At 51.4% G+C, this 16,980-nt stretch overlaps 1 protein-coding gene across 2 annotated transcripts in view; it reads left to right on the top strand.

Annotated features, from left to right (window-relative positions):
* LOC123760986 (DNA-binding protein SMUBP-2) overlaps positions 1-16,980 on the top strand; it is a 357,511-nt gene that overhangs the window by 281,139 nt on the left and 59,392 nt on the right. For both annotated transcript variants that reach the window (XM_069339475.1, XM_069339477.1), the window contains exon 15: positions 15,564-16,585. In XM_069339475.1, the coding sequence (XP_069195576.1) occupies positions 15,564-16,585 (1,022 nt within the window). The remainder of the gene's footprint in view (positions 1-15,563; positions 16,586-16,980) is intronic.

Consider the following 16,980-nt stretch of genomic DNA (forward strand, 5'->3'; position numbering starts at 1 on the left):
CCCCGGAGCTATCCCAGGCTGATATGCTAATGTCAGACTTTGGCATCAGTCATGTGTATGGAGTTCTTAGGCCTACCGGGGACCACGGCCAGAACCGGGTCCCCTCAGAGAGGCAAGGGGAGCAATGGCCTATAGAAGCCCCCGTGTAGTTGGAAGCATTCTATGTCTGCCATCGACCGGAACAGGCACCCAGAAAGGTAAGCGCCTCAAAACAAACCCCTATTCTGGTTAAAATTGCTACCAAAAACCGAACTAGTGGATAGAACTCCCCAACCGAAAACAAGCAAACTAGTGTGACGTCACACACCGCCGCGCCGCTGTCTGCGCAGCTCCCCCCTTCCCGGGAGGGAGAAGGGGAAGCCCCAGACTCCCTGCGCCGGCTACCCACACCTCAGTTCTTGAGGCTGCCTGGGACTACCTGAGCGCGAGTCCTCTTAAAGTAAACGCTCAGGACCCTGGGAATCCCCTAGGGGGCGCGTGGGTCCAATGGATGTGACCCCGGAGTCCCCACTCGCTGTGTGCGAGTTTGAGGGTTGCTCGGTCCCCTTGTCTCAGGGTGACCCTCATTGTTTTTGCCTCTGCCACGCTGCCTGTTGGGTCGGTGATACTTTCGACCCTGAGTCCTGTGAGTGTTGCTGCTTGCTTGTGACTCAATTTACCCAATCCTCTGATGATTCTATTCGGGTACAGGCGGCGCGTGCGTTGCAGTCTAGGTTTCGTCTGTTGCAACGCGCTCGGTTGGTTGCTTCCCCGGATGCCCTGGGGCTGCCCCGCTTTGCTTTTCGAGACCCGGACTTGGGGGTGGGGGTCGCTTCGATCCTGGTTCAGTCTGCACCTCCTCGTCCTTCCCCTTCTGTTCGTTCTGGTCCCCCGCCCCTGCTTCCGGCCCCGAAGCGTCTGAGGGTTTCGGGGTCGGAGCAGGGGTTACTTGATCTCGAGACTCGGGCAGCTTCGGGGGTTGCCCCTTCCGGGGGGGCGGCAGAGGCATTCGAGTCTTGTCTCCCGGCCGAAGCTTCAGGGTCTGACCAGTGGGCCCCCCTTCCTCCAGCTTTTCCGGCTGCTCCGTCCTTGTCTTGTGGGGTCGGGGAGAGGACTCGGCTTCGGGTCCTGTGGTGAAGGACCTTGAGGCTGGGGAGGGGCTGACTTGGGGGCCTTGGGCCCCGCTGGACCCCGCCTGGGTTTTTCTTCCCACTGAGCGGGGCTTATTGTTACAAGGAGTGGGGTTTTCTTTTCCCCCCTCTGTGTACGAGTTGGATTTGGTGTCGGCCCTTCCCCGGGTTCGGTTCCAGGTTCCCCCGGGTACGTCGGTTCCGTCCTTCCGGAGGTTTTCGGCTTATCGCATCCAACCTGGTGTGGTGCGAGCGGCCTTTGCAGCTTACCTCCTGCGTGACCTGGATTATGCCTCGGAAATGGATCCGTCCACGTTCAGGTTTGGGACTTCGTTCCCTTTCTGGCTCCGTTACGAGGTTCCGGAGTCCTGGTTACCTGGTTGATGGGGTTCTGGGAGTTCTTCTACTCCCCAAGCCCGGCCCGAGGCCAGGCTCGACTTGTGAGAGTTTGGTCCACTAGGCTGTTGCTTGGAGCGGCCCGCAGGCCCACATACCCACCACAGCCCGGTTGGTCCGGCACTCCTTGGAGGAATAAATCTAGTTTCCTCTTGAATATGTCCACGGTTGTTCCGGCAATATTTCTTATGCTCGCTGGGAGGACGTTGAACAACCGCAGACCTCTGATGTTTATACAGTGTTCTCTGATTGTGCCTATGGCACCTCTGCTCTTCACTGGTTCTATTCTACATTTTCTTCCATGTCGTTCACTCCAGTACGTTGTTATTTTACTGTGTAGATTTGGTACTTGGCCCTCCAGTATCTTCCAGGTGTATATTATTTGATATCTCTCTCGTCTTCTTTCTAGTGAGTACATTTGGAGGGCTTTGACACGATCCCAATAATTTAGGTGCTTTATTGCGTCTATGCGTGCCGTATATGTTCTCTGTATTCCCTCTATTTCAGCAATCTCTCCTGCTCTGAAGGGGGAAGTGAGTACTGAGCAGTACTCAAGACGGGACAACACAAGTGACTTAAAGAGTACAACCATTGTGATGGGTTCCATTGTGATAGTCGTCCTGGCTAGCAGACTGCCCCTTGTTTGGTCTGGATTCCTGGCATTCCTTCTGTCGTTCCCGCACGCTGGAGTGGCGGGAAGCTTCCACGGTGCTTCAGGTTTTCCTGGGGGACGAACTTGAGTACCTGAATGAGTGCTTGTTTGCCCCTGCCCTTCCCCGCGATGTGGGCGTTATTCAGCTCCATGTGCAGGTTCCCTCCCTGTCGGCGGCGCTCGTTGCGGAGGACTTGCGCGCCCGGGGCCTTTTGAGTTTGGCCTTGCGGTTCTTTTCCCTCCTGGAGCTGTCTTCGGATTGGCTCATGGAGGATGTGGGGACGCTTGGGTCCGTCCCGGGGTCCGGCACCTTGTCCTCGGCTGCCTTGTTGAAGCTGTTCACGCCGATTTTGCGGGATGCGGTTTCCCTGTTTCATGCTTCCCGTCTCGCGTGTCGGCAGGCAGTGCTGGGTTCCTCCGTGGAATCTGCTTGGGCTCTGGCTCTTAGGCGTTCTTCACCTTTTTGTCCTCTCCTGTTTGGGGAGTCGGCCGTGGCGCAGTTTATTCAGGCTGCGTCGGCGGCTTGTCGTCCGATGTCGGACTTGTTGGTTTTCCGGGGGTCCCGGGGTGGGTCTTCCCGGAAAGGTCGTGCCAGGGCTCGGGGTTCCTCTCGTCGTGGTAGGCCTCTGGTGTCAGGTTTGGGGTTGGCTCCTCCTGCGGACCCTCCCTCGTCTGGTCGGCGCGGTGTTCGCGCTGTGCGGGGTTCTGGGTCTCTAAAGGGTCGCAGGCCCTTTTGCGGTTTGCCCCCTTGACGGGGCGATGGGGGGGCGGCTTGCGCTGTTCGCCTGCGCCTGGTCCCACGATTCGTGGGCCTTTCGGGTCGTGTCTCGCGGCCTGCGGTGGCGTTGGGTGGCCCCTCCCCCCTTTGGGGGGTCGGGGCTGGCAGGGCAGGTTTCTTCCCCTGCGCTCTGTTGAGTCGTCTTGGAGTGGGTACGCTTGGGCGTCGTCGAAACGACGTCGTCCCTCAGATGGGTTTCCCGTCTGTTTCCGGTTCCGAAACGGGACTGCGCGGACCTGCGGTTCATTCTGGACTTGTCCCGTCTGAACCCCTGGGTTCATTGCCCCTCCTTTCGGATGACTACGCTGTCTCAGGTTCGGCTCCTCTTGGAGCCGGGAGCTTGGATGGTGTCCCTGGACCTCTGGGACGCTTATTGGCATGTCCCGATTCATCCGCGGTTCAGGGACTGGCTCGGTTTTGTTGTGGGGCATCTGAGTTACCGCTTTCGTTGTCTCCCGTTTGGGTTGAACCTGGCACCTCGCGTGTTCACGCGCCTTACATGGGTTGTGGTGGCTCGTTTGCGTCTCCTAGGTGTTCGGGTGTTGGCCTACCTCGACGACTGGCTGGTTTGGGCTCCCAGCTAGTCAGCTTGCTTTCTAGCCAGGGATTTGGTTCTTTCCCAGCTTGCCGAATTCGGGTTCTTGGTGAACTGGAGGAAGTCCCATCTGGTTCCCTCTCAGGTTCGGACTTGGCTGGGTCTCGTTTGGGACTCGAACCGCCTCCTTGTCTCTCCCTCCGGAGTCTTTCCTGCGGCTGCGGTCCCGCCTTCGTCTGTTTCTGGAGGGCCCTCGGGTCACCCGGCGGTTCCTCGAGGGGCTGTGGGGGAGCCTGAACTTCGCGATGGTGGTCTACCCGCCGGGTCGGGTTTGGCTTCGACGGCTGTTCTGGTTCCTTCGGGGTTCCCCCTTCCGCCTCTCTCGCGATCGCAGAGTTCGACCCCCGGGGGACTTGCGTCGGTTGCTGCGTCACCGGCTTCCTCTTCGGGTTTTTCGGGGTTCAGAGCCTTGGCGCCTACCCGAGCCCTCGCTCGATGTGTACACGGATGCGTCGTCTCTCGGCTGGGGTTTTGTGACCAGTGCTCACCAGGCCGGCCAGGGGCGTTGGGATCCGTCCTTCCGTCGAGCTCACAGCACGGTGCGGGAGTTCGCGGTAGTGTGGTTTGCTCTGGGGAGGATTCGGGTGGCCCGCGGATCGACGATTCGGCTCCATTCGGACTGCTCTCCGGTGGTTCTTTGCCTGAACCGCGGGGGTTCGATGCGGTCCTTGTCTCTTTGGGGTTGGTCGCTTCAGGTGACTCGTCTGCTGAGTTCTCGGGGTTTGGCTCTCCTGGCGGTTCACGTACGGGGCGTGTCCAACGTCTTGGCCGACGCCCTGTCTCGCTTTGTTCCCCTCTCCACGGAGTGGACGGTCGACGACGAGTCCTTCCGTTGGCTTTGCCAGACGTTCGGGCGCCCCGAAGTGGACCTCTTAGCGTCGGCGTGGTCGCGGCGTCTTCCCGTTTATGCGGCGCCCTTCCCCGATCGCGAGGCCGTCGGGGTCGATGCTTTTCGGCTAGACTGGTCGAGGTGGGGGTTCCTGTACCTCTGTCCCCCGGTTCGGCTGTTGCTCCAGGTCCTGACTCGCATAGAGACTTACCAGGGGAGAGTTGTCCTTCTGGCCCCTTGGTGGCCGGCCCAGCCTTGGTTTCAGGCGCTGGTTACTCGGTGTCCGAACCCGAGGGTTTTCCCGCGGCTCCGCCTCTTTCAGCAGATCGGGCCGGTACGTCACGTGGCTGGTTCGATCTTCTCCTCGAGTCTTCGCGTATGGTTTTTTTTACTCGAGTCTATCATCATCTCTATGGTGATCAGGTGGCCTCCTTGTTGGTATCCCACCTGAGGGCTTCTTCTCGGCGGCAGTATGAAGTTTCCTGGCGGTCCTTCCGGTTCTTTTTGCGTCTTCGTCATGTTAGCTCCTTGTCTGTTCGGGTGGTCTTGTCCTTCCTCTCGTGGTTGTTTCAGGACCATCATCTTATGCCTAACACTGTCGCTTCGTATCGTGCGGCGCTGGCGGAGCCGCTTCAGCTTGCTTTCGGTATCGATGTTATGTCTGCGCCGTTTCGCAAGCTGTCTCGTGCATTGTTTCACCTCCGGCCTGCTCATGCGTCGCCTGAGCCGTCCTGGTCTTTGGACAGAGTGCTCGCTTTCCTTTCATCTCCTCGTTTCGTTGTGGCCCCTTTGGTCCAGGATTGTTTTTCCAAGGCACTTTTCTTGTTGGCTTTGGCCTCTGGGGGTCGGGTAGGGGAGCTTCATGCTCTCCTCCGGCGCAGGGGTTTCTGCTCTTTTGGTCGTGGTGATTGTTTTGTTCGTTTGCAGTCGTCTCCTTCTTTTCTGGCGAAGAATGAGTCTGCTGCGTTCCGGAGGGGTCCATGGGTGGTTGATGCTTGGTTGGTCAGGCCAGGGGTGCATCATGTTTTGTGTCCGGTTGCGGCGCTTCGCCGTTATTTGCGCGCCACAGCTTCTGTGTCCGGGGATGCGCTGTGGGTTGATCCGGTTTCCCTTCTTCCCTGTTCGCGGGTTCGGGTCTCTCAGGTTGTCCGCAGGGTTATTAGGTCCAGCCAGCCTGCGGTCTATCCCCGTGCCCATGACGTTCGTAAGTTCGTGGCTCTTGCTGCCGTCTTTGGGAATATGTCTTGGTCTGATATTCGGGCGCGGGGATTTTGGCGGTCGAACAGGGTCCTGGCTGCTCGTTACCTTGTGAATGTCCCTGGGCCTTGTCGGGCCTGTGTTGCTTTGGGTCGGCGGTTGCAGCCAGTTGTCTCGGCTTCGAGTTGAGGAGTGAGCGACGACCGCCTCCCGGGTAAGTCCCTCTTTTTTCTGTCTGTGGGTAGTTAGCTCCGGGGAGCCGACGGGGCTCTCCCCAGAAAACCAGCGTTGAATGTAATGAAACGCCATTTTCTGGGTGAGTCCCGGAGGCTCCCCGGCATCCCTCCCTCCCTCCGGTCGGCGTTTTTTCGCGTTTTTGACATCCAGCCTCAAGAACTGAGGTGTGGGTAGCCGGCGCGGGGGGTCTGGGGCTTCCCCTTCCCCCTCCCGGGGAGGGGGGAGCTGCGCAGACAGCGGCGCGGCGGTGTGTGACGTCACACTAGTTTGCTTGTTTTCGGTTGGGGAGTTCTATCCACTAGTTCGGTTTTTGGTAGCAGTTTTAACCAGAATAGGGGTTTGTTTTGAGGCGCTTACCTTTCTGGGTGCCTGTTCCGGTCGATGGCAGACATAGAATGCGTCCAACTACACGGGGGCTTCTATAGGCCATTGCTCCCCTTGCCTCTCTGAGGGGGCCCGGTTCTGGCCGTGGTCCCCGGTAGGCCTAAGAACTCCATACACATGACTGATGCCAAAGTCTGACATTAGCATATCAGCCTGGGATAGCTCCGGGGAGCCTCCGGGACTCGCCCAGAAAATGGCGTTTCATTACATTCAATGCTGTTTTTTTGGGAGTGATAATTCCTAGCTCAACCAGGTACACAAAGCTCAATACACTATGATCACTCATTCCCAAGGGGGCTTCCAACTTAACTTCCCTTATATCCGACTCATTTAGGGTAAATATCAGATCAAGCAAGGCTGGTTCATCCCCTCCTCTCGTTCTTGTCGGTTCCTTGACGTGTTGACTTAGAAAGTTTCTTGTTGCCACATCCAGCAGCTTAGCTCTCCATGTGTCTGGGCCTCCATGTGGGCCTCCAATCTATCTTTCCATGGTTGAAGTCTCCCATAATTAGTAGCCTGGATCCGTTCCTGCTAGCCACAGAAGCTGCTCTCTCTATTATATTGATGGTGGCCAAGTTGTTTCTATCATATTCCTGTCTGGGTCTTCTGACATTCGGTGGGGGTTATATATGACTACTACTATAATTTTCTGTCCTCCAGTTGCTATGGTGCCTGATATGTAGTCACTGAAATCTTCACAGTTCTGAATTACCATCTCTTCGAAACTCCAACCTTCTCTTAGTAGCAAAGCTACACCACCTCCTCCTCTCCCTTCTCTCTCTTTCCTCACTACATAGTAGCCCTGTGGAAACACTGCGTTTGTTATGGTGTTTGTTAGCTTTGTTTCTGTGAGTGCTATTATGTCTGGGTTTTCTTCTAGTGCCCATTCTCCGAGTTCACTTGTTTTATTAGTAATTCCATCTATGTTAGTGTACATTGCCTTGAAGCTCACTTTCTTCAGTTCATTTTCTTGTCCCTTTCTTGGCGAGCATTCTGCTGGTGTGGGAAGCTTTTCAGTGGGTGAGATGATCTGTGAGGTGGTTTGCAGGGTTTCAGGGGAGTTTGGGGTGAGGGGTGGAGGTTTCATGGAAGGGGGGACAGGTAGGGTGTGGGTTAAGGAGATAGGGGGGACATGGAGGTTACGGGGTGAGGGGGGAGGAGGGATAGGGAGGGTATGAGATGAAGTGGGGGGGGGACAGGGTGGGAAAGGTGGGAGGGGGGACATGATGGGAATGGGGAAGGGATGACAGGGTAAGAATGGGGTGGGGGGGGAGGGAGGGTTGGGTGGGGGCAGGTAGGGTGAGGGGAAGGGAGGGTTTCTATGCAGAGGGGGGTGGTGGGGTTGCCCTCCCCTCTGGTGTTGTTGGGATGCTGGTTTTGGGTTCGCCTCTTGTCTCTAGGACTGTTGTGTTGGGGGCTGTGATTTCCTGGTTTGCTTCTCCCTCCCTGCGCTTCCTCCTTGCCTCTGCTGCCCTGGCTCTCTCCTCCTTCGTCCTGTCCCTCTACAGGAATACTTTCTTGTATCCCTCCACATGCTGCAGTCGACTCTTCCTTTCGAGAATATCCTCCTTCGTGGTTTCGTTTGTAAACACCACCTTTACAAGTCGGTTTCTGTCCTTGTTGTACCAGCCCAACCTGAAAACCTTTGAAAATGTGTGGGTTCCGGGAGGCTGGGAGGGGCTGCCTTGGGGGGCCTAGGGCCCCGTTGGACCCCGCGGAGGTTTTTCTTCCCTCTAGGCAGGGCTTGCGGTTACGCAGAGTGGGTTTTTTTTCCTCCCCCCATGCCGTACGAGTTTTTGGGCGTCGGCCCCTCCCCGGGCTCGGTTCCTTGTCCCTTGAGTCAGTTGGTTCCGTCCTGTAGGTGGGTGCTCTTCTCTGTTATTCCCCCCCCCCCCCCCCTTTTTCTTAGGACGGCAAGTCTCCGTCATGTTCCCCTCTTCTTGGGGTTCTACATGACTTTTGGTCTCGGGTGCGGCTGTGCCTTTATGTGCTTTCGTGACTTGTGCTTGCTTCTGTGTTCTCGAGAGTTCGGGAAGGTTTCCACTACTTCCCGTATTATTGGAACGTCTGTCATCTTTTGGTGTGGTTTCCCTCCGGTCCTTTCTAGGGCTTGTTGGTGCTTTTCTGTGCTTATTCTTGGTTTTCGGTCCTCTCTTGTTCTTTTGTGCTATCTTTTCTCTCCATGCTTAGTCTTGGCGCTGCTCGTTTTCTTTGCATACTCCTAGTCCAGGTCACTGGTTTAGGCTACTTGTAGCCCAATTGGGTTCCCGATGGGGTTCCTTGTTTTCATTTCGTAAGTCGGCTATGTTGTCGATGCTTACTCTTGTTTTGGCTCCTGTCCCATGTGATGGGCTGTTTCTTCTATTTAGCGGTTTACTCAGGTCGCGTACTGTTTGGCTACTTTTCTTGTAACGTAGTCATAGTTGGCGCCTTCCCGCAGAGCGGGTTGTGCGGTTCGGACACCGAGTCCTTCGCATGTGCCGTGGGAGTTTGTTTTGGTCTGGGCGGTGTGCGCCAGTGCTGGTGTTTTGCGTCCTTTTTCTCGGGTGCTTTGCCTCTCCCTCTTCTCCATTCTTCGGTCCGTGCCCCTTAGCTACTGGGGTGTTCTGATGTTTCCTCCCACCCCTTTTTGGGACGGTGTCTTCGTCATGTTTCCCCGTTCTTGGGGTTCTACATGACTTCTGGTCTCGGGTGCGCCTGCGCCTTTGTGTGCCTTCGGGACTAGTGTTGGCTTCTGTGTTCTCGTGGGTTCGGGAAGGTTTTTCGCTACTTCCCGCATTATTGGAACGTCTGTCGGCTCCTTGTCCTTGTCGCCGTTTTGGGCTACTTGTGGCCTTGTTGGGCTACTTGTGGCCCTGTTGGGCTACTTGTGGCCCTGTTGGGCTGCTTGTGGCCCGGTTGGGTTCCTTTTTGGGCTCTGTCTTTGCTTCGTTGGCCGGTTTTATTGTTCCTGTTTCCTCTTTTGGCTACTTTTCTAGTGCAGTAGTCCTGGCTGGCGCCTTCCCGCAAAGTGGGTTGTGCGGTTCGGCCAGCGTGTCATGCGCATGCGCCGTAGTTTGTTTTGGTCTGGGCAGTGTTTCAGTGCTGGTGTTTTGTGCCCTTTTTGCTACAGTGCTTCGCCCCTCGCTCTTCTCCCTGGCTGTGGTTTGTGCCCCTTCGCTCCGCGGGTTTCCTGGTTCCCAGTTGTGGTGAGGACGCCGCGGTTTTCCCTGTGTCATGGGTGTGGGCCGCCTCTTTCGCCTCTACCTGCTCTCCTACGGGTCCGGCCGGGTCCGGCTCTAGCGTCTTCACCTGGCGGTGCTCCCAGGTTCTTCTGGGCACGGTTGAGTCGTGTTACATTCGTGCCACCGTTCGCCAGGTGAGTTTCTGCGGTCTGGCGTCTTTTTGCCGGGCGGTGGATGCGGTGTTGTTTATATACCTGTCTTTATTTAGGTATATTTTTGTACGACTGAGACCGTTCACACACCAGTGACTGTCCCTTTTTCAACCCTTCCTGTCCCCCTCATGTGCATGTCCAACTCATGCTAGTCATTCTGGGGACCCACCTTTTTTCATGTTGTGTGGTGTGGGGGTTGTGGGGTTGGTTCTGTACTCACCTGGTAAGTCTCATGGCTGTGCTTGCAGGGTTTGTGCTCTTGCTCTTGGGTCCCGCCTATCTGGTAGAACTTGCGGGATAGTACCAGTGGAGTGCAGTGGTGCTATAGGCACAATTGGGGAACACTGTATAACCATCAGAGGTCTGCGGTTGTTACATGACCTACTTGCGAGCATAAGCCTTATTGCTGGTAAGTCCATGGACTTCCGGAGCACGCTAGCCTGTTTTCGAATAGATATTCCGGCCCATCCTGGTTGTGGGAGTATGTGGGCCTGTGGGCCGCTCCAAGCAGCTGCCTGGTGGGCCACCTTCTGGCCGATCTAGCCTGGCCTCGGGCCGGGCTTGGGGTGTAAATGAGCTCCCAGTACCCCATCCAGCAGGTATCGAGCGGGGTTTCTCCGCCGTCGGTCGCCTGGTGTGTAGGTTTCTGGGCCTGCTGGGTTTTGTCGTGTCTCTGTTGGCCCTGTTTGGGGTCTGCCTGCTCCGTTCTCTGACTTTGCAGAAGGGAGTTGCTATTTACATGTTGCATGTTGTGGTGGTGCCTGTTGCTGCTACTGCACGTGTGCATTGGTACCGTATTTCGCGGTGGCGTGTCCTTGTTCCTGTGTCCGGTTGTGGTGGGGCACTTTGCTGCTGTTTTGTGCCTGGGGTTTGCGTATGGGGGTTTGCTTGTTGTTTTTCGTGGTCTTCGGGTACCTGTTTTGGCCCTCTCATGTGAGTGGGGTTTTTTCTGTCCCTGGCTGATTGTCCACCCCTGGTTGTTTTCCTGGGATTTTTGTGCTTCTGCTCTTTCTTCCTCCCTCCTCTGCAGCAGGGGTGTTCTGCGTGTGTTCCTGGGCTTCTTGGGCGTTTTTCAGCCTGTGTCCTGTGGTGTGCTTCTTTGTCTCGGTCTATTGCAGTTGTTCGTACCCCCTTGGTTCGGGTACTGTTCTGGCGGCGACCCTTCCGCCTTCTTTGGTTTCCTAGCTTGCCCTGCCGGTTGTTTTTTTGGGTTTTGCGATGTCTCGCGACGGACCCGTCATTTCTGAACTCCTGGCGGGCTTGCTTGCTTTGGGGAGTTTTTCTGTTCGGCAGACGTTCCATCTCCTTGTGCCACCTGGGTTTCGGTGGTCGCGCCCAAGATCTTCCCACGGCTCTGCCTTTTCCTGGGCTCAGAGGGGCCTTGTCGGGGCTGCTTATGTTCTGCCTCGTGGTCTCGCCTCCGGTTGGTGGTCGGGTGGTTTTCGTGGTAGGTGTCCCACCTGTGTGCTTCTCTTGGCGGCAGTATGGGGTATTTTGGCGGTCCTTCCTTTTCCTGTCCCTTCTTAGGTGGTTACTCTTGTTAGCTTGGTTTACTCTCGACTTGGTTTTCTGGTGGGGGTTGGGGGCCGTCGTCTTGCCACATACTGTCGCCTCTTTTCGTGCGGCGCTGGCAGAGCCGCTTCGGCTTGCTTTCGGTCTTGGTGTTGCTTCTGCACCATTAGTAAGCTGTCTTGTGCATCGTTTCACCTCCGGCCTGTTCGTGCACCGCTTGCACCATCCTGGTCTCTGGTCAGCGTGCTCTGTCTTCTCCTCGGTTGGTAGTGCACTTTCGGTTCTGGTGTGTTTTTTCGTCGGCTCTCTTTCTTTTTGGCATTTGCCTCTGGGGGTCGGATCGCTGAGTTTTCTTGCTCCTTCGGTTTTAGCGTTTTGGTTGTTCGGTGGCAGCAGTCTCCATCTTTTCTGGCGCGGGGTGGGGCTGCTGTGTTCTGGAGGGGTCCAGGGTTGTTGGTGCTTCATTGGTCGGGCCGGGGGGTGTGTCGTGTTTTGTGTTCAGTGGCGGCCCTCCGATGTTGTTTGCGTGCCACGGCGTCTGAGTCCGGAGCGCGTTTTACGTTGATCAGGTTCTGTTCTTTCCGGTTCGCGGGTGATGGTGTCCCGGGTTATCAGCCGTGTTCTTGCAGCTCAGCTGCCTGTGTTCTTCCCTCATGCCCGTGGTGTTCGTGGCTTTGCTGCTCTCGCTGCTGTCTGGGCGACGTGTCCTTGCGGTCTTTCGGGCATGGAATTTTGGTGTTCGTTCGGAGGCCTTGCTGCTCGTTGTTCTCGTGTTGTTCCCGGGATTTTTCGGGGCTGTGGCGCCTTGGATTGGCGTTTGCTGCCGGTTGTCTCGCTTCCGTGGGGGTTGCATGGTGTCCGCCTCCCGGTTCCATCCCTTTGACCTTCCTCTGTGGGTAGTTAGCTCCGGGGAGCCGACGGGGCTCTCCCCAGAAAACCAGCGTTGAATGTAATGAAACGCTATTTTCTGGGTGAGACCCGGAGGCTCCCCGGCAACCCTCCCTCCCTCCGGTCGGCGGTTTTTCGCGTGTTTTTGACATCCAGCCTCAGAACTGATGGGTGGATAGCCGGCGTGGGAGGTCTGGGGCTCCCCCTTCCCCTCCCGGGTAGGGGGGAGCTGCGCAGACAGCGGCGCGGTGACGTATGACGTCATACTAGTTTGCTTGTTTTCTGTTGAGTTCTATCCACTAGTTCGGCTTTAGGTAGCAATTTTCACCAGAATAGGGGTTTGTTTTGGAATGCTTACCTTTCTGGATGCTTGACCCGGTCAATGGCAGACATAGAATGCTTCCAACGACACGGGGGTTTCTATAGGCCATTGCTCCCCTTGCCTCTCTGAGGGGGCCCGGTTCTGGCCGTGGTCCCCGGTAGGCCCTAGAACTCCATACACATGACTGATGCCAAAGTCTGACATTAGCATATCAGCCTGGTAAAGCTCGGGGGATCCTCCGGGTCTCACCCAGAAAATGGCGTTTCATTACATTCAACGCTGTTTTTTTAGGTCCAGATAGATGCAGTCAACCCTGCCATCTCTTTCCTGTAAAATTTATGTGGCTCGATCATAGAAACTGAGTAAATTTGTTAGACAGGATCTTCAAAATCAAACCATACTGACAGTCTGATATTATATCGTTTGTCTCCAGGTGTTCTACCCATTTAGTCTTAATTATTTTTTCCAATATTTTGACTATTACACTTGTCAATGATACAGGTCTATAATTAAGGGGGGTCTTCCCTGCTGCCACTTTTGTAGATTGGAACTATGTTGGCCTTTTTCCACACACACACATCTGCTACGACTCCTGTACACAGGGATGTCTGAAAAATCAGCTGAAATGGTATGCTGAGCTCAGGTGCACATTCTCTCAGAACCCATGGTGAAACTCCATCTGGACCAACTGCTTTGTTCTTATTTAGCTCCTTGAGCATTTTTTCTACTTCGTCTCTAGACACCTCTATGTGCTCTATGTTGTTCTCTGGAATTCTTATTGTATCTGGTTCCCTGAAGATTTCATTTTGTACAAACACACTTTGGAACTTTTCGTTTAATGTTTCACACATTTTATTTTCATTTTCCGTGAATCTATTTCCCATTTTCAACCTCTGAATATTATCCTTTACCTGCAATTTGTTGTTTATGAATTTATAGAATAGACCTGGTTCTGTTTTACATTTGTCTACAATCCCTTTTCCAAAATTTCTTTCTGCCTCTCTCCTCACTGCCGTGTAGTTGTTTCTCGCATCTTTGTATCGCTGGTATGTTTGGGGGTTTGGCCTCTTCCTGTATTGATTCCATTTTTGTGTCTTTTGGTCTCTGGCCCTCTCGCACTTTCTGTTGAACCAATCCTGTTTCCTAGTTCTGCTTCTCTGTTTTGGTATAAATTTTTTTGTACCTTTTATCATATATTTCACAAAACCTGATATACATCTCATTCACTTCCTTGCCTAGCAACAAGTCTGTCCAATTATACTCACTAAAAAATTTTCTGAGGTTGCCATAATGTCCTCTCCTAAAGTCAGGTTTTTCAATTGCATCGACCGTCATATTTTCTTCCAGATTATAACGCATTGCATACTTTATTCCCAAAAAGACATGGTCACTTTTACCCAAGGGAGGAAGGTACTGAATGTCAAATATTTCTTCCTCCTTCCTGATAAATATCAAATCTAGCATGGAGGGAACGTCCCCTTCCCTCATCCTCGTAGCTTGTTTAACATGTTGATACAAGAATGTTTCCAGGATGAGGTCTACAAATTTACAGGTCCAGAAATCTTCTGTTTTAGCTTCACATGCTTCCCAGTCTATGTATTTCAAGTTGAAGTCGCCGACTATCAACAGTCGTGAACTATCGTTATCCGCTCTCGCTATGATCTCTCATTATTGTTATAAGACCTTCTCGTTTACTATCTAGCTCCTCCTTTAACCATGTGCTGCTTAACGGTGGACTATATGCATTTATGATCATTAGTTTATCATCCTCATGGCAGATCTCTAGTGCTATTATGTCAACTTCTTGTGGATTGGCAGTCACTATTTCGTTCACCTATAGGTGTTCTTTCTCCAGCACAGCAACGCCACCGCCTTTCCTGATTTTTCTGTCCCGTCTCCAAATTGAGTAGCCCCTTGGGAATATGACCTCATTTAAAATAGCATCTTCAAGTTTTGTCTCCGTGAGTGCAACAATGTCTGGTGTCTGCAGCTGTATTATATCACTTAACTCCAGTATCTTTGATCTTACTCCATCTATGTTGGTGTATGCAATCTTGAGGAACTTGTTCCTCCTCTTCTTATTTTTCACTCCCCCTTTCTCTAATGATTTTGTTGGTTTGCCTTTATGTACCACTTTACTGGTCTGCCTACCCCTATCACTTTGTAGAAAAAGGAATTGATTTCTTCTTCATTCCTGCTCTCATTTAAATGTTTTGCCTCGGCGAGATTCAGTTTCAGCTTCTCTCTATCTTCTTTTGAAAGATCTCGTCTTAATGACCACACTTTCCCATCCTCATCACTTTGTAATTTTCTAGCATTCCTTAGTACTTCTTCCATCTGTTTGGCACCATTTAGGGTGATCCTCAAAGGTCGATCTTTCCCTTTTATGTACTTGCCTATTCTCCTGGAGTCGCACACATTCTCTATGGTAGTAAGACCTTCCACGAGGCCAACAATTTTATCTAGTACTTTCGCTTCTTCTACAGCTCTTTCTGACCTAGATGTTATCTCCTTTTCTTTGCAACCAAAAATTATCAGGGACTTACTCTGATCAACTGTGTTTTGCACCAACTTAGGGTTAGATACCAATCCCTTTCTCACTTCCAGCCTAATGTTTGTTTTATCCTGTTTGCTGCAGTGTTTGGCTTCCTTTACTGCTTCTTGAATGTTTTCCTTCTCCTTGGCCACTTATGCACAAGTGAGTTGCATATCCTTCCTGCACTGTTCTATTCCCTGTGTAACTTCCATCTGTGCTGACAAAAGCTGTTTCTCCTGTTGAATATCCTTACCTAACCTATTGTAGTCGTTTATGTTTAAATTTGCTTTAACTTCTTCCAAGGCAATTGTTAAGAGTTTATGTTCCTCTTCCATGGCTTTGCAATGTGTTTCCAATTGATTTTTGTCCTTGCACAAGTCTTTCACTAAACCCTCAAGACAAAAAACTTTGCTACACAATTGGTCATTACTTCCATTCAATTTACTGATTATTTCTACATGAGAGCTCACTACAGTGTTTAATTTAGCCAGTTTGTTGTGTAGACTGCTTATATCAATGCTTTCTTCATTGAATCCCCCAAAATCCAACTCTGTTTTGTTTTTCTTTTTGCCGGCGGCCAACTTGAAAGTGATAGCTTTACGGAGCCTCTGGGGCTAGCCCAGAAAATGGCATTTCATTACATTCAACGCTGGGTTTTTGCTTGGGCACAAATGTTTCAGGATGACATCATTACATAAAACAACAAAATTTAAATTTGTCATTTAATTTTGTTTGTTTTTTGTTTTTAATAGAGTTGGAGACAACTGATGTGCAGACACCAGAATGTATTGTATGGAAGCCAAAACCTGAGAAGAAAGAGAAAAGTAAACAATTTGAATCCAAAAGTTGTAGAAGGGATAAGTTCAAAGCTAGAGCAAAACGTGAGCCACCAAGTGAAGAAGAGAATATGAGACGAAGAAAAGAGTATGAAGCTATTGTTGATAGCTTTCTGAAATCTCCTGACAAGACTTACAATTTTCCTCCCACTATAAACTCCTTTGAGAGACGTTTGATTCATGAAATTTGTGAATGTGTTGGCTTACATCATGAGAGTCAAGGTGAAGATAAAGAGCGGCATATTGTTATATGGAAAAAGAGTGAGATAATACCAGAATGCAACAAACAAGAAGAAGAAGTAGATGATGAGGATTATGATTCTGTAAAATCTGATGAAGAGATTGGTGATCTAAAGGAGTATAAAACTAAAATTGACAACTTTCTTGAGTCCTCCAAAGAAACTCTTGAATTTTCATCAAAATTAAGTTCATTTGAAAGAAATTTAGTTCATGAATTATGTGAGGAGTATGACCTGCTACATGTGAGTCAGGGGGAGGGTAAGAAACGCAAAATTATTGTTCAGAAGAAAATCAAAACAATAAACCATTGCAATAATGGACAAAATAAAAAATTGACTTCAGCTTTAAAGGAGAAAGAAACTACTGAGCTTTCAGGAACACCTGCAGAAGAAATATGCCAAATGAGCACCATTGAGAATGGTGCAATACCAAAATCTAAATTACTAGAAAACATCAGTACAAAAGTTCGTACACGATTCGTTGGAGGAAAGTATGAAGAAGTAATTGTTGCAGTGAATGATACAGACAGTTCTACTAGTGATTGTAAAACAAGAGAAAATGAGGCGAGAAAGGTGAATAATTCCTTAACAAGACATTGCTGTAGTTGTGGGAAGGACATAATTCTTCAAAACTATACCATTCACAATGCTCAATGTGAGAGGAAATTGAAAGACACACAAGAAGAGCAAATTACAAAAGTATGTTATTCATTAATTTTAATTGCATAAGTTTTCTAATATACTAAATGCTATATATATAACTTAAGATTAAATTTGATATGTATGCTTTTACAAATACTGTATATTAATTACTTCTGATTTAGAGGATTTAGAGGTCATATTGGAACATTATTGCTAATAGACATATCAGAAAGAGTGTAATACTGTACAATAATTTATTTTGGCAGGCTTGAATAATGAAATTTACTCTCCATGTTACCCATGGAATTTCATCCATGTTACCCATGGAAATTTATTTTCATCCATGGGCCATTTAGTATCATTTAGAGGGATTAATCGGGGAAAAACAATCTTTACCCATTGTAATGTAAAGTTCACATGGAAAATGTTGGCCAGCATGCCTCTTAATGAAA

This window comes from Procambarus clarkii, chromosome 41 (assembly GCF_040958095.1).
Source record: "Procambarus clarkii isolate CNS0578487 chromosome 41, FALCON_Pclarkii_2.0, whole genome shotgun sequence".
NCBI lineage: Eukaryota > Metazoa > Arthropoda > Malacostraca > Decapoda > Cambaridae > Procambarus > Procambarus clarkii.